Genomic DNA, 23763 nt, shown 5'->3' with positions numbered 1-23763 from the left:
GCATTTACCATCTTTAGGTCCAAAATTGGCCTGACATCTCCATTGGGGATGATGAATAGGTTGGAGTAGAAACCCAGCCCCTGTTCCAGGACTGGCCGGAATCCGAGGCGGATCGTTTGGAATCCTCGACTCCTGGAAATGAGGAGGAGGAAACCTTAGGAAATCTAATTTGTAGCCTGTGGCCACGGAAGACCGTACCCACTCGTCGGGAATGCTGGCTTCCCAAATCTCTGAAAAGAGTCGCAGCCTTCCCCCCACCTTCGTGGGTGGGGGCGCCCCTTCATAAGGTTGGCTTGGGGGCTGGTTTTGCTGGTTTGCGAAACCACTGCCTTTTGCCTCTAACAGCCTGTCCTTGTGATTTGCTGTTGAAGCCGAAGTTTGCTTTTGCAGGAGGCCGTCGATACTGCTTGGCATTAGAGGGCCCCTGCCCAGGGGAATACTGTCGTTTAAACGCAGGCCCCTGAACCTTCTTCTTAGTTGGCAAGAGAGTACTCTTGCCGTTTGAAATGGTCTGAATGTATTTATCTAGGTCTTCTCCGAAGAGTCGTCCTCCATGGAAGGGGAACCCTACCAGGAGCTTCTTGCATGGGGGCTCAGCCTCCCAGCTTTTTAACCATAAGAGTCTTCTCATATGGATAAGGGATAACGATAAACGTGACGCTTGCTGGATAGAATCCTTGATTGCGTCTACCGTAAAACATATGGCCTTAGGGACATCCGAAAATTCTTCTGCCTGCTGGGCAGGAATAAGTTTAAGCATCTGCTTAAATTGATCCGATAATGCTTGAGCGACCCCAATCGCAGCCACAGCTGGCTGTACTACTGCCCCTGCAGTAGTGAAGGAGTTCTTAAGTAGTGCTTCCAAGCGCTTATCAACTGGATCCTTGAACACCTGTATGTTTTCTACAGGGCATGTTAACGATTTGTTAACACATGAGATGGCTGCGTCCACTGCAGGAGTAGCCCATCTTTTGGAAAATTTTTCTTCCATAGGATATAGGACAGAGAACTTCTTAGGTGGTAAGAAGATCTTATCTGGCTTGTTCCAATCTTGGAACAAAACTCCCTCTAATAGAGGATGGATCGGAAACACAGCATTGCTTTGAGGCGCCCTCAGTGAGCCCAAAGCTGAAACCGTCGATACCTGGAGATCTGGTACTGGCAAGTTGAATGCCCTATGGACCAAGTCCGACAATCCTTGAATCCACCAGCTCTCCCTCAGGGAGACTGCCCCAGACTCCTCTGTATCCGGATCTTCGATCCCTGAACCTACTTGGTCCTTGTCCAAGAGGTCGTCCAATTCCCCTGAGGAAAGGACCTCCTCTTCTGAGGGTCCGCGCTCGGGCGACGGAGATCTATTCCGCTTACTGCCCCGCATAGCTGCGGCTATCATTTTACCCATGCTTTTCTGCATCTCTTTTAAAGAGGTGAGTAATACCTCCTCCGTGACCATCTTAGGGTTGGACTGACCCGCGTCAGCTCCAGCCCCAGATCCCGATGGCCCCAAGGCTCCCTGTGGGGAAAGCAGCGGCATAGCATTGTCCGAGACCTCAGACTCTCTGGGGGAATCCCCACCTCTTGTACCCTTGTTTTTTGATGCCATGGTACAATACCGAGGTACACCTGCTACTTATTGGTACCTGGGACTTATAAATAGTTAAATGCCCAAACACCTGTTTGGGGGATAAAAAATGCTTCCTCTCCCCTAGATGACACTTTTTTTTTTTTTTTTTTTTCAAAAAAAAAAAATCTTTTTTTCTTTTTTTTTTTTTTTTTCAAATCTAGGAAAGAAAAAACATTCTGTCCCCCTGAGTAGTATTGCAAGAAAAACTATGAGATGGAAAAGAAACAGCCTATTTCTAGGCTTGAAAACAGTCTTTCTGAAGACTGCAATATTCTTTCTGGCCACTGTGTGTCCTCGGCGCCCCGTGCTTGCCGTTCTGGTCTTTCCTCCTCAGTTCCAAAGTATTGAATGAGCTATATGGAACAAACAAGGAAGGGCCGCCCCTTCCTTAAGCCACTGACCCGCCCTTCCCCCCCAGCAATCTCAAACAGGAAATGCCCCTCCCGACAGGGGGGGGGTGGGGTTGGGAGGAAGGGACCTCTCTGCTCCAGAGGTCGGCGTTTTGCCTGCTTTGCAGGCCGTGAGGAGGAAGACTGAATGGAGCATCGCCTGGAGGCTTGCAGGTAAGCACAGCTCTCTGACACACACATATACTTTTATATCACACAGGCCCCACTCAATGCTTTTCCAACACTACAAGGGAGGTCACATCTTATGGGGAATAATACATATAGAGCCATCCTATCTTTATGATATGTGACTAGTTTGCCAGATGCAGTGCATAACTTTAGGCATGTCCCCTGTGACCCCCCAGAAAAAACCTGCTAAGAACCAAGTTCCGCAAGTTTTCCCCTCACTTACCTGCTCCATGCCGCAGGACTTTGCCAAGCAAGAGGCCCAATCTTCCCCCATCTCGGTGGGGATGTCTAGACCTTCAGGCCCTGGGTTCCTATGAAGGATCCACTGTCCTGGGCCCATATAGCACTCTGGCAACAGAAACATTAGGCACCCAAAGGTTTCTAAGTTCTGGGCCCAGGGTCCAGCTCTCTAAAAAGAAAAGCATTATGGGCTATACCCCAAGGGTTTGGGGTCCGGTTACTGACCACTTTAGCGCTGAGGCTTTTTTGGACAGAACCGGTTAGCTCACCTAATCCCAAGGATGTGGAGGCAAGCTAAACCATGACTAACACCTAAGACACTGGCGGAAAAACTGAGGTACTCCTCCTATGGGAGGGGGTTATATAGGGAGGGGCATTTCCTGTTTGAGATTGCCAGTGTCTACACCTGAAGGTACTCCATATAACCCATATAGTAATGAATGCCGCTCTGTGTCCCGTGATGTACGATAAAGAAAAGAGCTAAAGAAGACAGGGGGAGCCTCCGGAGCAGACTAATAAAATATTTTAATACCCTGTGTTTTTTATTTGTGTTTTTACCACTTTTCCTCCAGGTGAATGGGTAGGGGTACGATGTACCCCATATCCATTCACTTAGGGTGGGGGGCCGGTACCTGGGGGCCCCCTTATTAAAGGGGGCTCCCAGATTCCGATAAGCCTCCCGCCCGCATACCCCGACAACCAACGGCCAGGGTTGTCGGGAAGGGGCCCTGTCCTCATCAACATGGGGACAGGGTGCTCTGGGGTGGGGGGGCCCCGCAGTGCGCCCCCCTGCCCCAGAGCACCCAACCCCCCCATGTTGAGGGCATGCAGCCTGGTACGGCTCAGGAGGGGGGGGGGGCGCTCGCTCGTCCCCAATCCTTTCCTGACCGGCCGGGTAGCGTGCTTTGGATACGGGTCTGGTATAAATTGTAGGGAGATCCCCTACGCCGTTTTTTCGGCGTAGGGGGGCTCTCCTTACAACCCATAACAGACCTAAGGGCCCGGTATGCTCCTGAGGGGGGAACCCATGCCGAATTTTTATTTAAAATCCGGCGGGGACTTCCCCTTCAGGATTCATAACAAACGCCGCACACGTGTAGAATTGGCGGGAATCCAAGTCGGATCTCCCGTCGCTTCTATGACGCGCACGTTGGAATGTGCTGTCACTATTCCAGTGAGTGCGAGATGTCGGCGAGATCTCGGCACCATGTCGCCGAGAATCAGCGCGATGCCGTCGTGCTAAAAACACAATATCACAAACACCTACTGTAGATCATACGATTTTCGTTTTAATCAGTACAGCTATCGTTCGGAAATGCATTACAACACATCACATCCGAATTTTTATTCTGTTGTACGGAAATTTTTGTGACTTTAGTAAACTCATCAGATTCAATCGGAGATTAGCATGCAAAAAACAAACAAAAAACAACTGATGATCATTCGTCCGATGATCTCATTGTGTGTACCGGGCAAAAAGCTGCAATCCAATCAGCAGCGAAATACATTGTTAAACTGTTATAACAGCCACAATCTTCCTAATTTCTTGGCAGCTATTCGTGTTATACAATCTTTGCTAGACTGAAAAATTCCTCTGCTAATTCCTTGTTTAGCATCACGGTTTCCTGGGTCACCTCCTTACTCACTGGATAGAGTTGATGATCCTAATTTATTGCCCAATAAGGACATTGGAGATGGAGAGGTTATATAGGAAGCTGAACTGCTTAATTGCAAACTGTCTCACATGTCTTGTGACACGTAAAAAATGTTTTGAAATCGGAATTTTGCTGTAATTACAGATCCTTTGTAGAACAGTATGTATTGCATTGATGTTTTATTTTAACAGCCCAATGAATGGACAAGAAATACTGTTTTTCTTCGAGAGATTCAGCCTTTTCTTTAGTAAAACCCTAAACATTCTCCTGGCTGTCCTAATAACAGGGATTCTAGACAGTGAGATTCACATTTTCTGTTTAGCTTTTTTTATCCCAAAGTCGGAATGCACAGTTCACTTTGTTCATATTCATATTTTCAGCTCTCAGTATATATTGGAAAAGCAATATGTGGAAGCATTACAGATTATGTTAAATGCACTCATATTTAAAATATAAAAATGGACACCCAAATATAGTACTCTACAGATTTTTTCAACCCATGTATGTACCAGCTATGTATTTATTCCATGCAATTTTACTTGCACATCGTTAAAAAAAAAAAAAAAAGGAAATACATTTTTTAGAATTGTGTGACAGAATTTCTAGCACACCAGTTACTTCTGCTGTCTGCATATGTGTGCATTCATTGTCAGTTCTTTGAAGTTGTGTTATGCCAAAACATTACAAAGACTTATAGATGACACTATAAAAAAGAAAACCTTTTAGTACCGACTCTAGGATAAATCAAAAACCTAAAAAATAAAATAAAAATAAATAAAAAATAAACAAGACCGTCCACGGATAGAGGTGCTTGCCAGACCTTATCAATCTTATATACCAAAATAATATCCATATATCCAAATATCCATGAAATAATGCTAGATATTGTCAAACTGGTGTTTGCAAATACAGCTAATGCATGTACATTTCATGTATGGTCATTTCCTTTTTGTATGATATATGAAGATATTTCATCTGACTGTACATGGCTCTGTTGCATAGGGGGAGATTTACAAAAGCTTGTGCACACAGAATCTGGTGCAGTTCTGCATAACAACCAATCAGCTAACTGGAGAGATACGCCAACAGTAGCTGTTCTGTTTGGCTGCAATTCATATTTCTAGGATTGAGGGGATAAAAAAAAAACATGATCTGTTGGCCAGGGCATCAGGTAAAAGCAGCAGCCGTGGTAAAAAGTTAGACAGTAGATCTGAGGTCTTTTACAGGAACTTAAAGTGGGATTCCAGGCTATTACTAACTAAGCTTAACCACTCAAGGACCGCCTAACGCCGATATACGTCGGCAGAATGGCACGGCTGGGCACAGGCACGTACCTGTACGTCCTCTAAGTGCCCAGCCATGGGTCGCAGGCGCGCGCCCGCGACCCGGTCCGAAGCTCCGTGACCGCGGCCACGGGACACGATCGCCGCCGGAGTCCCACGATCGGTCACAGGAGCTGAAGAACGGGGAGAGGTGTGTGTAAACACACCTTCCCCGCTCTTCACAGTGGCAGTGTCACTGATCGTCTGTTCCCTGATATAGGGAAAGACGATCAGTGACGTCACAAGTCCAGCCCCGCCCCCTACAGTTAGAAACCCACATGAGGTCACACTTAACCCCTACAGCGCCCCCTAGTGGTTAACTCCTAAACTGAAATTGTCATTTTCCCAATAATCAATGCATTTTTATAGCACTTTTTGCTGTGAAAATGACAATGGTCCCAAAAATGTGTCAAATTGTTCGATGTGTCCGCCATAATGTCGCAGTCACGAAAAAAAAAAAAAAAAAACGCTGATCGCCGCCGTTAGTGTAAAAAAAATATATATATTAATAAAAATGCCATAAAACTATCCCGTTTTGTAAAAATTTGGCGCAAACCAATCGTTAAACGCTTATTGCGATTTTTTTTTACTAAAAATAGATAGAAGAATACGTATCGGCCTAAACTGAGGAAAAAAAAGTTTATATCTTTTTTGGGGATATTTATTATAGCAAAAAGTAAAAAATATATATTTTTTTTTAAAAAATGACACTCTATTTTTGTTTATAGCGCAAAAAATGAAAACCGCAGAGGTGATCAAATACCACCAAAAGAAAGCTCTATTTGTGGGGAAAAAAAGGACGTCAATTTTATTTGGGAGCCACGTCGCACGACCACGCAATTGTCAGTTAAAGCGACGCAGTGCCGAATCGCAAAAAGGGGTCTGGTCCTTTACCTGCATATTGGCCTGGGTCTTAAGTGGTTAAAACAGTTCCCACACCCTTCTAAATCTTATTCTAACTACCTTGTAGAAGGAGCATTCTTATATTTACCTATTCTCAGGGCGTTCAGGTCTGGTCTTATGATCGGCTCCCAGCGGTGGCTACAGGGGAGAGGAGGGCCAGCCGACAACGAAAGCCCCATAGTAAGCCTATGGGTGACATTACTGCCTAGGCATTCTGTTGTTGGCAGTCTCCTCTCCCCTGAAGCCAGACATTGGATAGATCACATGGCCAGATCAGAATACCCTGAGAATAGGAAAGTATAAGCATCTTCCTTCTACAGGGTAGTTTGTATAAGAGTTAGAAGGGGGTGAGAGCAGTTTCAAAGGAGAAGCATAGCCAAAGCTGGTTTGACTATACTTCTCCTCTGGGTCACAGGAGTGCAGTCTGTTTTGCACTCCAGTGACCCGTTTTCAGCAGAGAGCGGGCTGAAGTCTGCTCTCTGCTGATGTCACAGACACCTGGCTAAGCTGCTGAGAGAGACTGAGCTGGCCGCCCTCACCCCCTCCACAGCCCAGCTCTTCAATGAGCAAGGAGGGGGCAGAGAAGAAAGCTGTAACTGACAGTCTGCAGCTCTCTGCTCACGGAGCTCTGAAAACCAAGCGATCGGCGGTGTTCGATCGTTCGGTTCTCAGTGCAGATGCGGCTGGGGACCGATGCTGAATCCACCGAAGTATGATTCTGAAAAAGTATTTTCCCTTAACTTCTCTTTTAAGCTTAGTTAGTTCTAGCCTTGAATTCCACTTTAATCATCTTCTTGATCAGCCTAGAATAGTCTAGCTGGGATTATAAGCTTTAAAGAAGAACTCTGGGCAGCTTCCCCCCCCATGCAGTGGGCCTGTGCCTGCACTGCATAGGTTAACTGCTTATTTTTTTCTAGGAGTGAGGAGAGCAGATATATACTTACCTAATCCGAGAGATCCCCCGAGAGCCTCCTGCAGGAACGAGGGTGCACGATAGCAGTCTTGTGCATGTACTGTTCCTGAGGTCATCACACCCATAGATCAGCTCTGGAAGTGAGGATGGGGGAATCGAATGATAGCTTTTTCTTACGCCCCGGGACAAAACAAGCAGTTAACCCAAAAATTATAAAGATTTTGCCCGAAGCTCTTCTTTAAAAATACAGTTCTGTCATGTCAGAGCTCTGACTTCAAAACTAGGAGTCAAAATTCACAGAGCTGTACAATATTCATGAAAATACATACCACATCCTTGCTAAAAGTAGATTATACAGCTTATCTTCAGTAATGTTCCTAGGCACAGTCATAAGAAAGGGTTGACCAAACAACGTAGAGCCGTGGTGATGGCTGTAACTGGTATGGCGAAATTTCTCACGTAAATATATAGGAACTATGACTTGTTCTGTATCTTCTGCCCTGTTTATAGAGGTTTCAAATCTAAGGAACAAAATACTGATTAAAATCAAGCATGAACCATAATTGCATTTCAATTTCTATATCATGTAAAGGCAAATAGGAATAGGAATAAATCTACATCCACCATTAGTAAGCTAATATTTTGTTTCATGGAAGAAACAGTGTATTAAGCTAGTATAAGATACCTATGAGATAATCAGCACTGCCTTCTCTGTCTTCAGGCATTCAAATGTGCAGTTATGTTACAGTCAATCTATGTTTAAAGTGGTATTAAACCCAAAAACAATTTATTATTTATTTTCAACTGTATCATATTTATCATCCCGTGACCAACCAAGTCTTGTCGTAAGGAAACTTAGGGAGGCGGCGTTCTGACGTCACCGCGCATCTTCTACCCGGATACGGGCGTTTTTGTTAAGCTGGCCGGCTTTTTACATGCTCCATGTTTGCTGATACTATTCTATCAGGATTTCAGCGCTGTGGCTTCCTATGGGATATCATCCATCCTTGTCTCTTATCACGCTTTATTTGATCTCTTATAATTTGGAGATCATTTCCATCCGGTAAGAGGCTTTTATAACCTTGGTGGAGGATCTTTCCTGTCAAGCACTCTTCTTATGTGGATTCGGTGTTACACCTGGGAGATTTTTCATATGAATTTGCCTGTGTGGCGGGACTGATTTTTTTATTTGAACTTTCCACTTATTTATTATTCACTGTTCAATAATTTTAGCGCGATCTCTTTCATTTTTCATTTTATCATATTTTAGAGCCAGCAGTCGGCTCTGTTGTAAAAGCAATCCCAGTGGCTTACTAACCGCTGGATTGCTTTTACAAGCAATGGGAGGGCAGGACTCCCCCAGGCAGTTGGGAACAGGTCTGTGCTGCATCTGAGATGTGTGTGAAGTACTAGATAAGAGGGGATGTGGAAACCCATACAAGGTTTTCAATACAAAAGTAAACTTTGAAATGACCACACCAAGTCAAATCAGATTTCCCTGTCCCAGGCTCCTGCAAAAATGACAATCTCCAAGGTATAATAGTCCAAAGTGCAGCGCTTAAAATAGTGATAAATATGTGATAGTCCAAATAACAAATTCCAATGTAGAGTGAAGATGAGACTTCCACCAGACTTCAGGGTGCACAGAAGCAAAGCACACCAACACCCAGTGCAATCAATCGGCTTTCCAGATAGATATGAAAACAAGCAAGTAATCATATGATGCAGAGGCTCAATGGTGGATGGCAACACTTCAAAACTTGGTATGCAGGATTGGGTTAATCCAAAATCACTGGTACCAGAAGAACATCAGAACTCACATAAATGGATGGATGTGTGGTGCAGTCATCAACAGGGCATTAACCTTCTCTGCTGCCAGTTCCAACAATGTCTCCTCTCTATTTTCTTTGAGCGCGTCTCCAAGGTATACTCGGCCCAAGTAAATGTCTTTATGCACAACTTGATAGTTTTAAGCAATAGAAAAGATTTAGGCACTGTTTGCACTAACTTGCTGGAGTTGATTTATTAAAGGCAAATAGACTGTGCAATTTGCAAATGCAGTTGCTCCAATTTTCCCCAAAACTTAGCGAATGTGGTAAAGCTCTGCCAATTTCCATCATCCAATCACATACAAGCAAAAATGCCTTTAAAAAAAAAAAAAAAAAAAAAAAAAAATTCTGTGCATTGGGGATTCTTGACATTGCACTAATTTCCCTCAGAGCTTAGTGAACTGCCCTTGCAAAGTGCACAGTCTATTTGCCTTTAGTAAATCAACTTCATTGAGTATCTGGCTATGTAGAAGTTCAACAGTTAGCAATAAAGAAAAATTCTTGCTTATTCTTGGGAACACATTGTCTCAACCAAATTTGCCAGCATGTAGAAAAAGCTCTACTGGGGTAGAGCTGATGGTACAACAAATTCACGGGGCATGCACAGTATTTACCACATCGCCCAAGAAGAAGATTGCATTTGTCCCAACACTTAAATGTACTTCACCATCAGTAAATTGTGTAGCCATAAACATTCATAACATAAACTTCAAACATAGAACATAAAAGATATACTCCCTATAGTTACATAGTTAGTCAGGTTTAAAAAAGACATCCATCAAGTTCAACCATAAAATAATAATAATATCGTACAATCACATATACCCAACTCCATACCCACAGTTGATCCAGAGGAAGGCAAAAAACCCCAGCAAAGCATGATCCAATTTGCTACAGCAGGGGAAAAAATTCCTTCCTGATCCCCCGAGAGGCAATCGGATGTTCCCCGGATCAACTTTACCTATAAATGTTAGTACTCCGTTATATTCTGTACATTTAGGAAAGAATCCAGGCCTTTCTTAAAAGGAATCTACCGAGCTGGCCAGAACCACCTCTGGAGGGAGTCTATTCCACATTTTCACAGCTCTTACTGTGAAGAAACCTTTCCGTATTTGGAGGTGAAATCTCTTTTCCTCTAGATGTAAAGAGTGCCCCCTTGTGCTCGTCGTTGACTGTAAAGTGAATAACTCAACACCAAGTTCACTATATGGACCCATTATATATTTGTACATGTTGATTATATCCCCCCTTAATCTCCTCTTCTCAAGAGTGAATACATTCAGTTCCTCTAATCTTTCCTCATAGCTGAGCTCCTCCATGCCTCTTATCAGTTTGGTTGCCCTTCTCTGCACTTCCTCCAGTTCCCCGATATCCTTTTTGAGAACTGGGGCCCAAAACTGAACTGCATATTCCAGATGAGGTCTTACTAATGATTTGTACAGGGACAAAATTATATCTCTCTCTCTGGAATCCATACCTCTCTTAATACAAGAAAGGACTTTGCTCGCTTTGGAAACTGCAGCTTGGCATTGCATGCTATTATTGAGCTTATGATCTACCAAAACCCCCAGATCCTTCTCCACTACGGATCCCCCCCAGTTGTACTCCCCCTAGTATCTAAGATGCATGCATATTCTTAGCCCCCAATTAGCCTTGATATGGTACAATGACAATATGAGGCTCTTTTTGTTAAGCAGATCTAGGTCTAGTACCATCCGTTAGTGATACATTAACAGCAATATCAAACTTACACATATATGTCATCACGTTCCATTATACTACTCAAGTTTTCATCCATAGCAAATATCCTGTGAAACCTATGGTTGTAAATATCTGTGACCACCATCTGCAGACAGAGGAAATGAAAATGAAATACAGTAATTAGTCTATTAAGTTTATAGTTCAGGGAAATATATACTGGCAATCAAACATACCTTTTCTGGAGGAACATCTGAAAGCGATGAAAGAGCTGTACAGAGGTCCATAATGTTGCCAATCTTCGGAACAATTACTTTATACTAAAATAATAAAAATAAATAATGTCAGATATCCAGGGAAAGCTAAAAAGTACAGCTATAGTGCTTGTTCTATATAAAAAGACCTCTAATAATATCAAAATCTTTAATCATAAAAAAAAAAAATCTATTTTTTAACCACTTCACCACCTCTTACACCTGTTCACTCCCTATGGACCAGGGCAATTTTTATATTTCTGCCATGGATCTGTTTATTCAGAAACAACCTTCTCATTACTTAAGATAACAAGGTAATACATATATCCAGGGCTCAAAATGTCAAGTCCTGAGCTACTAGCCAGGCCTCAAGTGTTACTCGCCACAAGCTACCCCGCCCAACCCCCTGTGTGTGACAGCAAGTGCAGGGAACACACTGCTGCTATTGAAAGCCTCTAGTGATATTCCTCGCACACTGATGTTCCGGCCACCTGCTCTCCTCTCTTCGCCTCTGCGAGCGCTGGTAGAAGGACTCCTATACAACCCCACATGCTGGAGGTGCTCGCCCCCTTCCCCCCCCCCATTTCCAGGCAGCCCTTCCTCGCCAGCCCTCAAAATCCACTTGCAAAATGCGAGCAGGCGAGTTGAATTTTTAAGGGCTGCATATATAATTTTTAAAGAACAAATAAGGCTTTCTTTTTATGATATTGTTCAATAAAGCGCAACAAATGTAAACAAAACAAACGTTCCTTTTTTTTTTGAGCAGCGTTTGTTTACAAATAAATAGTGTAAGAGTCAGTTCACACAGCAGCGGCACGACTTCGGGGGCGACTCAGCCGTCGTCCTAAGGACGACTTCAGAGGCGATTTGCAAAACGACTTCTGTATAGAAGTCAATGCAGGTCGCCCCGAGCCGCCCCCGAAGTCGTACAGGAACCTTTTTCTAAGTCGGAGCGACTTGCGTCGCTCCTATTAGAACGGTTCCATTGCATTAAATGGGACGCGACACGTCACGTCAGGCGGCTGAGCCGCCTGTCGTGTCGCCCCAGTGTGAACCGGGTCTTACTGAACATTTTATTCAGAAATTTGCCCCGTGTAAAATGACACTAACATTATGATTCTGGTACAAAGCATTGCAAAGTTATTTACAAATAAAGTTTTTTTGCAATGTTAGAGAAGGAGAATAGGAAGTGAATAGTTAATTAGGGCTGATTAGAATAACCTAAGGGTTAAAAAAGGAGGAGAGAGTTAATACTTGTTTTTGTATGCATTGTGGGCATTTCAGAGTGTTTCCTGAAGATATCTGTATAAAACGCAAACACTCATAACCGCCTCTAAAAGTGCATAAACACGGTATGTAAAAGCGGCAAAACTGGCATTTTTTAACCATCTGTTACTAGTCAAGTTTCCAGCGTTCAAAAGAGGTTTTTAAATGTCCTGTGTACAAGAAGCTTAGGGCCTCATGTACACTGCTGCTTCTAGATGCGTTTAGGAGCTTTTGACTTTTTTTTTGCCAAAGCCCCTGAACTTAACTCATAGGCTTTTATCAGAGTTTAGGAGCAGCAGAGTTTTGGGGCAGTTAAAACGCCCCTCTTGAACGTGGAAAAATTGTGTTCAGGAGAGGAATGTTTTGGCAAAAAAACGCAAATGCGGCAAAAAATGCAAATGCGGCAAAAACAAGTTACCTTTTTTGCTGCATTTAGCATTTTTTTTTTTGCTGCCAGGAGTAACGTTTAGGGGCGGCCATTGCACATGTAGCCTTATTTAAAGTCAGACTGCTTTTTGACAGCTGATAAGCCGAAGGACAACTTATCAGAGTATACAGTGACCCTGGCTTTGATTAATTAAAGCTGACAATTACTATATACTGGGAGAGGGGATCCCAGGAAAACAGCAAGGAGCGACTACACACTTCCTGCATTTAATGATGAAGTTTTTTCTTTAGTCTAGAACCAGTTAATAGAAAATCAGTAAGCCGATTATGGAGTGCTCCTTTTATTTTACTTTTGTTCACACTGCACACACTGCTAGATAGAAATGGTTTCTTAGATCTCTTGGGGAATCAAGAAGGGAGATCTCATTGTTCTAGGGTTTTCTACAACTTTTATTAGGTTTAGCATTTTATAATGTAAATTATAGATTCTGCAGGGACAGTGGCACCCCCTAATATTGACTATTGCAGGTGTGCACACCTGGAAATTGGAAAGTGAGAGTTCCCTTTTAATGTTACGTTTTAGAGCTCTCTTTAAACATCCTTAAACTCAAATTCTATGCAATGGGAACAAGTTTACCTGACAAATGATTTCTAATTCTGTACAACCAATTTTGTGATCCATACACTGTTGCCATGTCAGACAATTAACCTTCACTCTACTAGCAGCAAGGCTTAATACAGAAAAATGGTCACGAACATACCCTAAATCCAATGACTGGACAATTAAGGATCAGCATCACACTTTTAAGATCTCACATTGCACTTTAGGCTCCATTCACACCTAGGCGACAAAACGTCCGACGCCCGATACGCTGGAGGGGCGAATTTCCATTGCTGTCTATGAGATGGTTCACATCTCACGCCGAAACGCCGTACGCCTGAAAACAAGTCCCGGACCCTTTTTTTCCAGGCGGCATTGGCGTTCAGCCATAGACAGCAATGGAAATGATTTGTGAAAAAAAAAAAAAGTTACACAAATCGCCGCAAAATACGCCGCATACGCGGCGTTACAGTGTGAATGCAGCCTTAATCCCAACATTATGTTCAGTGCCAGCAAAAGTGCATTGTAGCAGAGTCTGACAATGTATTACTGCTGCTGCTGTCTCTTATTTGAAGTGTGCCTAACAAGCCCAAACGTTTTATCCTTTATGGTACCTGAAAGTACATGCGGGCACTGATAGATGTCAGCTTCACGGTCTGCATTCACTTGGTTTTTAAATAAAACATGGATAAGGCCCAAAACAAAGCATATTTAATTAAAGTCCTGGTCTGCTGACAAATGTGCTTATACCTAAAGCTGGCCATAGAGGGATCGTTTTTTTTTTTTTTTGATCAACCAGCTGGCTGATGCAAAAAATAAAAAAATAACAAATTATTGCATCCATACAATTGAGCTGGATGAAGGAATCCTCCCCCACTGCACTACTGTATTCTGACTACTGGCTGCATGCACTGATCAATTGGAAATTTTCCAACAATCCTGTACAAAAACAGCTGATCATTTAGATTAGTGGAAAAGGCCATAGATGGATCAAAACCAAATGCATTCCCCATCCACACGATCGAGCTGGATGAAGGAATCATACTGGCTGCACTACTGTATTCAGATACCGAGAATCACTGCTCATTGATCAATTGTAAGATCAGTTCTCTCTAGTGGGAATTACCATAGAGGGATCAAAATTCAGCTGGTCCCTGCTGAACCGGATGAATTTGAATTCATCTATGGCCAGCTTAAGAGTGTGGTCAGGCAGATGCAAGCTAACAGTCCTCAGATACCTAGGTCTAGTGGTTTTTGCCTATAATAATGAATGCCAAGCAAGGCCAAATGTTCACATCTATGTCTAGGCAGGGGAGATGCAGACACTTCAAGTAACAACTCATCTCAACTGGTATATCATTGTAATCATACAAGGTTTTCCACCAACCAATCATTATCTACCTTGGGGGATGGTTTCTGCATGCACACAGAAAATGGTTGAGCATCATGTAATTTTTTATGGGTACTTTTACATATAAAACAAAATATCTCTCTTTGTGACAGATTAATATCCCAGAATTTTGCATAGGAAGGATTGAATGTCCATTCACAAGCTGACTTTCATCACCCTCAGTATAACCACTTCTACTGTTATATTTGGAATCCTTAAAGCTGATCTCCAGGCAGTGGGGCTGTGCCTGCACCCGATGGTTTAACTGCTCGTTTTATTATTGGGAGGAGGACAGTGGAGATGCACTTATTTGATCCACAGATCCTACCCACACAAGACTGGTCCGACACCTGCGTGGTCCAGCAGCCTTTAAAATGGACTGTTCCTGATGTCAGTACAACCAGAGCATGTTCCAGAGACAGGAACAGTCCACTGCTGGTCCGTGGGGGAGCATGGTTTTCCAGAGGTTTGGCAGATCAGGCGAGTATAAAGTTTGTTCACCCCAAGAAAAAAAGAAGTGGTTGACCCATGCAGTGCGGGCACATCACCACTACATGGGGAAATAACAATTGCTCTCGGAGGGCTTTAAGTATGGCACATTATATAAATCTGTTTGCAAGATCTGGATATATAAAACCTTATAATAAATGGTTCTGCTGGCGCATGCAGTACGTGCTCAATCATCTAAAGGTTAATTATAAAAAGAAAAAGTTTGATGCTTCAATTCATTAATCACAACACAATCATTATAACCCTACCTGCATAGGCTTGGAAAGGGGATCCAGTCTAACGAGATATACTTCCAGGGTACGCTCTTTCTTCATCGGTAGCGGAAGTGTTAAGTAACAAAAAGGATCAAAAGTAACAGAAATTTTTGAACATTCAGGACATACTAGGGTGGACTTAAATAGCCCATGAAATATATCAACTATAATGGAGTCATTGCGCTTTATATGGTTCTCCCAGGCTTCTTCAGCCACCACCTGCAATATGAAATGAATATAAATACAACATGACTATTCATGTCTTCACAGTTAAGACGGTTGACACTTGAACTGTTACTATGACACACAAGAGCAGACTATCTAGAATGCCTAGAAAGCAGAGTCACTATTAATAAGAGACAGGATCTGCACAAGAATTCAGACATTACAAGTACCTCGTCTGGCCTTCCTTCTGCATCTTTTAGTTGGATGTAAGGCTTCTTTCTAATTCGATTTAAATCTTCATGTAAGCCATCTAATAAGAAAGCAAGTAGTTCTTGGCAATCCTGCTGCTGATAACCAGAAAATTGAGGTGCAAAGCGGCCTACCTGAGTCTACAGAAAAGCAATGTAAAAATAAAAAACAATAATTAATTTGCTTTTATTAAAAATAGTATAGAGCACACAAATAGGTCACAAAAGCCAGTAGGGCAAATATCCACTTATAGTACATGAAAGTTTGAAGCGGTTTACAGCAAACATAGCAATTTTATTAAACACACAAATTCATATTGTACTCTATAACAGAACACCAAGACCCCTTTCACACTGGGAGGTAGTTTTCAAGCATTTTAGCGCTAGAGATAGCACCTGAAAACCGCCATGGACTGACCATTTTGGTGATTGCAGTAGTAAAGCCCCATACACACCATCAGTCTCCCTGCAGGTTTTTCTCTTAATTTTTACCAAAACCATGTAGTGCAAGGGCCTGCCTGATTGCATACAAATTGAAACTCTTGAGATTTGACCTCATATCAGATGATTTTGGTAAACCTGAAGAGAAAAACCTGCAGGAAAACTGATGGTGTGTATGGGGGCTTTAGCCATAATTACCTCTTCTTCTGGTAGCGAAGGAATATTTATACATTTTTAACCCCGTATAATGCATCGCATAACTAGTCACAAAGAGAAAACCAAATCGAGGTTTACAAAACAAGAGATGGTTTACTGCAATAAGCATTTTTGGAAAACTAACCTTAAATGCTCTTGGAGTTACATAGCTATATTTCCCTGACCACATTTGTTTGATGAGCTCTGCATAAGATTTGGCTATTTCTCCTCTCATTCCTAAAGGGTTATCCAAGTTCAGTTCATCTTGATACTTATCATTCAGGAAGTATTCAGTTAGTGGCGGTGTATTGCTCAAACACTGAGAAAAAAAATACAATGGCAAAATCACAATTACATTTTTTTTTTTGAAAACTTCACTCTGTTTATAAAAACAGCTTACAATTCCTATGAATTATTATGATAAAATCAAACCTGCATTGTAATAAAGCAATGTGAAACTGGCATAGCAATAGAATGTAACTGCATGCACATGTATAAATATGAACCTCACACACGTAGAGACCCTGTGTTTTTACCTGAATGGCAGAATTCATAAAACAAGTGTTTCCCAGATTACTTAAGCCACATAGTCCCGGTTGCTCATTATGTCTTCCTGGCTCTGAGTAATCATAATTTTTGTAAGCAGCATATGAAGGCAGACAATAGTTTGAATTTTTCACACTAGAAGAAAAAAAACAGAACAGAGTGGCAACAAAAACAGTTATTAAAAAAAAAAAAAAAAAACATATACAAGCCAAGTGACCCTACAGAGCAAAACCTTGAGGGATGAATCTAACATTTATGTCGTATAGCGCAGAGAAAAAAGTCTTAGAAAAAGGAGCTCCAGGCTCCCCCAAAAAAATTAAAAATCAACAGCTATAAATACTGTAGCTGCTGACTTTTAATGTAAGGACACTTACCTGTCCATGGATCCAACGTTGTCCTCATCCAAGCCAATTCTTTTATAGGCTTCGGGTGCAGGCTTCAGCATCTCTAGTAAACATGCATAATTTCTTTTACAGCAGTTTAGAATGGCATGATAGCTAAAAGTTGATTTCTGATTAGTTGCCACTGCAGCAAGGAGCAGGATATTCGTATTGTCATTCCAAAAACATGTTATGTATGAAAAAAATAAAATCAGGTACTCAGGTCCAGGTTAACAATCAAATCAAGGCAAAGAGAAAAAAAAATACATAAATATAAATGCATAAATATATATTGAAATTAACAATCATAAAGCGCTGTATTATCAACCTTAAATTGCAGCAATGCTCGAAAAAGAAACGAATATTTAGCAGCAATAATTCAGGGCGATTTGTCAACAAAGCACCAGGAAAAAGCTGTTCCTTAGCCTGGTGGTTCTAGCTTGGATGCTCAAAAACCTTCAACCTGAAGGGAGGGGGACACACCGTTTATAAGCATTATGAGTCTTTTATAATATTAAGGGTCATATTTCTATACCAGCTGTTGCAAATATTAATGGTGGGCATATTGCTGTCAATAATCCCCTAGCCAGTCTATACCACCTGCTGCAGTGCTATTTAACTGCAGCAGAGCAATTACTGTAACAGTAAAGCAACAAAGTGGGAACGCTCTTCACTGTACACCTATAAAATGGAATGAAATGAGGACAAAGCACAGCACACGTCAGTCTCCTCAAAAACTCCTTCACTCTGCTGGCTTTATTGATGCCCAAGGTGGGGTTATCAGAGATATGCTCTCCAAATATTTAAAACAATGGACCATCTCAACAGCAACATGAATGATATATTTTCCTCCAGGTCCACCTTTGAAGCTGCCTCTAAGCATTTAACAGGTAGTAAATTCAAAAATGTGGTTATTGCTTTATTGACTTATTGTGCATCACTATTTGTCACAAAAAAAATAAAAAAAATCACCAATACAAGCAGTGATCACGAAGAAACTTGAAGCGCCGCGCTAAGCTGGGGCTTGAATATCTCCTTGCCGGTGTCCTGCCGAAAAAGGTCCCCCCTGTACTGCGGAGGCACAGAGCCGCCGAAGATGTAGAGCTGCGAGTCAGCTCTACACGGCACCTGCGCAATGACTATGACATTGTGCCAGATGATGCCGCATTCTCCCGATGCTTGTGCTACTCTTCCAAGGGGCAGGGGTGATTTTAGCTATAAAGTACACATCTTAGCGGGGCGTGTTAAAACAAATGAAGGGCGGCTTTTGCACTGTTGATGGGCAGGTTTTGCAATGTTGATGGGCAGGTTTTGCACAAACTATTTAACTCACAAAAGAGGCGGTATTTTAAAATGATGGACAGAGATAAGAGCGGTTCAACATTGCAAAATACGCTTATCAACACTGCAAAACCCGCCCTCAATTTGTTTTAACACGCCACGCTAAGACGTATACTTTATTGCTAAAATCACCACCGCCCCTTGCAGAGTAGTACTAGCATCGGGAGCGTGCGGCATGTGTCAGTCATTGTGCAGGCTCCGTGTAGAGCAGACTCTCCGCTCTACATCTTTGGCTATTTTCGGCGGCTCCGTTGACTCTCTTACTGCGCAAGTGCCACGCCTGCGCAGTACAGAGGGTCCTTATGCTCAGGGGGGACCTTCATCGGCAGAACACTGGTACTCAGAAGATGGGAGCAGGCATTAGGTTCACTAATCCAGAAGTGTCAAATTGTTTTGAATGAAATGCTGCTCAAACCGACCTGGTGCCAGCAAGATGTGTGGCCTTCATTCAGTGCCACTCCAGCCATGCCCGCTGATGCATTTCACCCAAGCCCTTTAAAATGCAACACAAATTTTGTGTGTGTGTGTGTGTGTGTGTGTGTGTGTGTGTATGTATGTATATTTATATATATATATATATATATATATATATATATATATATATATATATATATATATATATATATATATATATATATATAAAAGATTCAGGAAAACAGGTATTAAAAAAGGTTACCAGGAAAACCTAAAATTAGGGCTTATTCACAAGGCATCCAGGGAGCTGTAAAAGCATGTAGTTGTGGTTTTATTTCCCCCAATCATGCACCTAAATTTAGAAATGCAGTTTCTCTAGGCTGTACCCATACCGCAATGATTTGGTCCATGGCAAAAAAATAGGCATGTCACATTCAGTAGGCAGTACCGCTGCTGAGCACGACCCATTCAAGTGAATATAGCTGCTCACTAACCTTAAAAATGACCTCCAGGTGAAAAGTAACACAGCTTTGTGCCCAAATGCTGCTTACCCTTTAATGTTCGGTCAGAGTGGGAGCAGAGAAGAACAAGCCGCTGCACTGCAGAGCAGTGATTGGTGTGCGGTGCGATCCAACTTAGCTTAGTACAGTGCTGAAGCATTGAGCTTGTGAATCATACCATTTCCTTTTTTTTTTTTTTTTAACAAAGTTTATCGATTTATTTATATTTCACACAGACATCTCAAAGCCCAATGGCCAGCACAGTGCAAGGCAGTGTATTACCTCGCACACAGCCGGGCATCGTCCTCGCACACCACCACAATGCAGTGGTGTGAACTGGGCACATAGGAGACAAGGCAATTTACTTTGTCCATGTGGTGGGACTGCAATGAAATACCCACCCAACGTAGTCCCACCGCACCAGCAGGTAAAACCACCCCCCTTGCAAACACCTACAGTATCTCACAAAAGTGAGTATATCCCTCAAATTGTTGCAAATATTTTATTATATCTTTTCATGTGACAACATTGAAGAAATTACACTGCTACAATGTAAAGTAGTGCGTGTACAGCTTGTATAACAAATGTACATTTGCTGTCCCCTCAAAATAACTCAACACACAGCCATTAAAGTGGTTGTAAACCCTTACAAACACTTTTTCCTGGATATGTCCTAAACCTGAACGGTTTAGGAGACATCCCCTGTATTTGCATGTACCGATCTCATCGGCACATGCGCACTGAATCAAACTGAAGCAATGGCAATGTTACCGATAGCTCCCGCGCGCATGCGCAGGAGTGATGTCATCGCGGCTCCGGCCAATCACAGCGCCGGGGCCTCCGATACCCAGAAGTAACTCCGGTAGCGATGCTGGCCGCCGGAGCAGTGTACAAGGATGGCTGCAGGGGCTTCGATCTCAGGTAAGTACCGTACATATTCGAGTATAAGCCGAGTTTTTCAGCACATTGTGCTGAAAATGCCCTCCTCGGCTACTTGAGTCACCTTTTTGCACCTGATCTCCCAGGCTTAAGGGACCCGGTACCCTCCGGCCGTAGGTCCCCTGGCACACATGTAGCCCCACTCTTGCTCTATACGTGTGCAAAGTTTGTTGTCCGGGGGACCTACGGCCGGGGAGCACCGATTTTTCAAAGCCGGACACCCCATCCATAGACTCCCATGTTAAACGTTCATTTCTCTGGTGAGTTTGGGGACCCGGTACCGGCCGGTCGTAAGGCCCCTGGACCTGGAACTTGGCACACAAATAGCCCCATTTCTTCTCTACAAGTGCGCAAAGTTTATTGTCTGGGGGACCTATGACTGGGAAGCACAGATTTTTCAAAGCCGGGCACCCCTTCCATAGACTCCCATGTTAAAACATCAGTCGAGTCATGGGCACAGTGAGGCATGGGCACAGTGAGGCATGAAGATGGACACCCTAGGCTTATACTCGAGTCAAAAAGTTTTCCCATTTTTTTGTGGTAAAATTAGGTGCCTTGGCTTATATTCGGGTCGGCTTATACTCGAGTATATACGGTAATTCATAATGAGCTAGTATGCTATGCATACTAGCTTATTATGCCTTTGTCTTATAGAGTTTTTTTTCTTTTGTCCTAGGGTCTACAACCACTTTAATGTCTAAATGGCTGGCAACAAAAGTGAGTACACCCCTGAGTTAAAAAATTCCAAATTGGGCCCAATTAGCCATTTTCTCTCCCCGGTGTCATGTGACTTGTTGGTGTTACAAGTTCTCAGGTGTAAATGAGGAGCAGGTGTGTTAAATTTGGTGTTATCGCTCTCACTCTCTCATACTGGTCACTGGAAGTTCAACATGGCACCTGATGGCAAAGAACTCTCTAAGGATCTGAAAAAAAAAAAGAATTGTTGCTCTACATAAAGATGGCCTAGGCTATAAAAAGATTGCCAAGACCCTGAAACTGAGCTGCAGCACGGTGGCCACGACCATACAGTGGTTTAACAGAACAGGTTCCACTCAGAACAGGCCTCGCCATGGTCGACCAAGGAAGTTGAGTACATGTGCTGAGTGTCAGTTCCAGCATTGCTGCAGAGGTTGATCAGCCTGTCAGTGCTCAGACCATAAGCTGCACACTGCATTAAATTGGTCTGCATGGCTGTTATCCCAGAAGGAAGCCTCTTCTAAAGATGATAAGCAAGAAAGCCCACAAACAGTTTGCTGAAGACAAGCAAAGGACATGTATTACTGGAACCATGTCCTGTGGTGTGATGAGACCAAGATAAACGTATTTGGTTCAGATGGTGTCAAGCGTGTGTGGCGGGAACCAGATGAGGAGTACAAAGACAAGTGTGTCTTGCCTACAGTTAAGCATGGTGGTGGGAGTGTCATGATCTGGAGATACACGAGTGCTGCCAGCACTGGGGAGCTACAGTTCATTGAGGGAACCATGAATGGCAACATGTATTGTAACATAATGAAACAGAGCATGATCCCCTGCCTTTGGAGACTGGGCCGCAGGGCAGTATTCCAACATGATAAATGACCCGAACCCTATTTAGCATCTGTGGGGCATCCTCAAACGAAAGGTGGAGGAGCTCAAGGTCTCCAACATACACCGAATCCGTGATGTCGTCATGGAGGAGTGGAAGAGGGCTCTAGTGGCAACCTGTGAAGCTTTGGTGAACCCCATGCCCAAGAAGGTTCAGGCAGTGCTGGAAAATAATGGTGGCCACACAAAATATTGACACTTTTGGCCCAATTTGGACATTTTCACTTAGGGGTGTTTCGCTTTTGTTTTCAGAGGTTTAGACAGTATGGCTGTGTGTTTTTGAGGAGACAGCAAATTTACACTGTTGTACAAGCTATACACTCGCTACTTTACATTGTAGCAAAGTATCATGTCTTTAGTGTTGTCACATGAAAAGATATATTAAAAGATTTACAAAAATGTGAGGGGTGTACTCACTTTTGTGAGCTACTGTACCATCCATAAGTGCCCTAAGTAAAGTCATAGGCCTCAGCTGAAGGTTATTTCCTAGTACCTATCCCTGAAAGATTCGTTTCTACATTCTGTGAAAAGAGTTCAAACATGCTGACTGAATGAATATTTAGCAGAACATGCCCCGGCAAAAAACAAAAATCTACAGGGCTCGAGCCTCCTACCCCTCCCTGTTCTTTCACACATATGACTGATATGCCAAAATAATAAGATATGCTCATAGCCTCAGGAGTAAGATCAAAGTGCATACAATTTTGGATGCCTTAGATGCGATATAATACAAGCCAAATATTTCCCGGATTTTATCCTTTCTTGTTTTTCAAACCTCTTAAAAAGTTCCTTTATATGCATCAATCCAGTTAAGCAGAGAATTCACCTACATATGTATCAAACATGTTTACTTTTAAACATAGAAACATAGTCCATCGAGTCTGCCCATTCCCCCGCCCCCCCCCCCCTTTGTTTCCCGTTAACTTTATTGTATAAACTAGAGAGATGTGTGATAACATATGCCAGAAACATTTGTCCAGAAAAGACATTGAGGGTACCGTGTGCTGCAAGGAGCAGATAGAACTGAATAAAATAGAACTAATTGTTTTGTTGTTATAGTAGTCATACATGAACAGATCTGCTATTTTTAAAGTGATTCTGTTGTGAGAAAAGGTATAGGGGCTGCCATTGACAACCTCCACGTTGAGAATGTTGGTTTCCTGGTTGTTATGCTGAAGTCTTGGCTTTAATTCTTTCCAAGTCTATTCAGGTCTGTGACGTAAAATATTGAAGCCAAGCAACTAGCATTTTAAGAACGGCTGCATAGTTTTCCGATGACAAATTGGCTTTAAATAAACCCTTATTATCCTTACAGCCCCAAACTATCACAACAAATTAAAGTGGTAAAAGGTTTTTACCTTAAAAAAAAATCCTCTCCTGAACCCGATCTGGATCCCAATGCTGTACAAGTCTGCAGAAGCTTGTCTTCCCTCTCCCAGCTCGCAGGGGCTTGGCTGAGAGCAGCAGGAGCCAATAGCTCCTGCTGCTGTCAATCAAAACCTGTCATCAGAGAGCGGGGGGCGCAGAGCCAGGCTGCATGTATGAATAGACCCAAGCAGCCAAGCTCAGGATCAAGCATGCACGAG

General features: G+C 42.7%; 1 protein-coding gene across 2 annotated transcripts in view; it reads right to left on the bottom strand.

Annotated features, from left to right (window-relative positions):
* USP15 (ubiquitin specific peptidase 15) overlaps nucleotides 1–23763 on the bottom strand; it is a 117545-nt gene that overhangs the window by 42292 nt on the left and 51490 nt on the right. For both annotated transcript variants that reach the window (XM_040343928.1, XM_040343929.1), the window contains 7 exons: nucleotides 17010–17154; nucleotides 16619–16792; nucleotides 15820–15978; nucleotides 15419–15643; nucleotides 10999–11082; nucleotides 10816–10910; nucleotides 7565–7756 (listed from right to left, as the gene is read on the bottom strand). In XM_040343928.1, the coding sequence (XP_040199862.1) occupies nucleotides 7565–7756; nucleotides 10816–10910; nucleotides 10999–11082; nucleotides 15419–15643; nucleotides 15820–15978; nucleotides 16619–16792; nucleotides 17010–17154 (1074 nt within the window). The remainder of the gene's footprint in view (nucleotides 1–7564; nucleotides 7757–10815; nucleotides 10911–10998; nucleotides 11083–15418; nucleotides 15644–15819; nucleotides 15979–16618; nucleotides 16793–17009; nucleotides 17155–23763) is intronic.

The sequence above is a fragment of the Rana temporaria genome, chromosome 3 (genome assembly GCF_905171775.1).
Source record: "Rana temporaria chromosome 3, aRanTem1.1, whole genome shotgun sequence".
Classification (NCBI taxonomy): domain Eukaryota; kingdom Metazoa; phylum Chordata; class Amphibia; order Anura; family Ranidae; genus Rana; species Rana temporaria.
The sequence above is the reverse complement of the archived record's forward strand: the minus strand, read 5'-3'. Positions and strand labels throughout refer to the sequence as shown.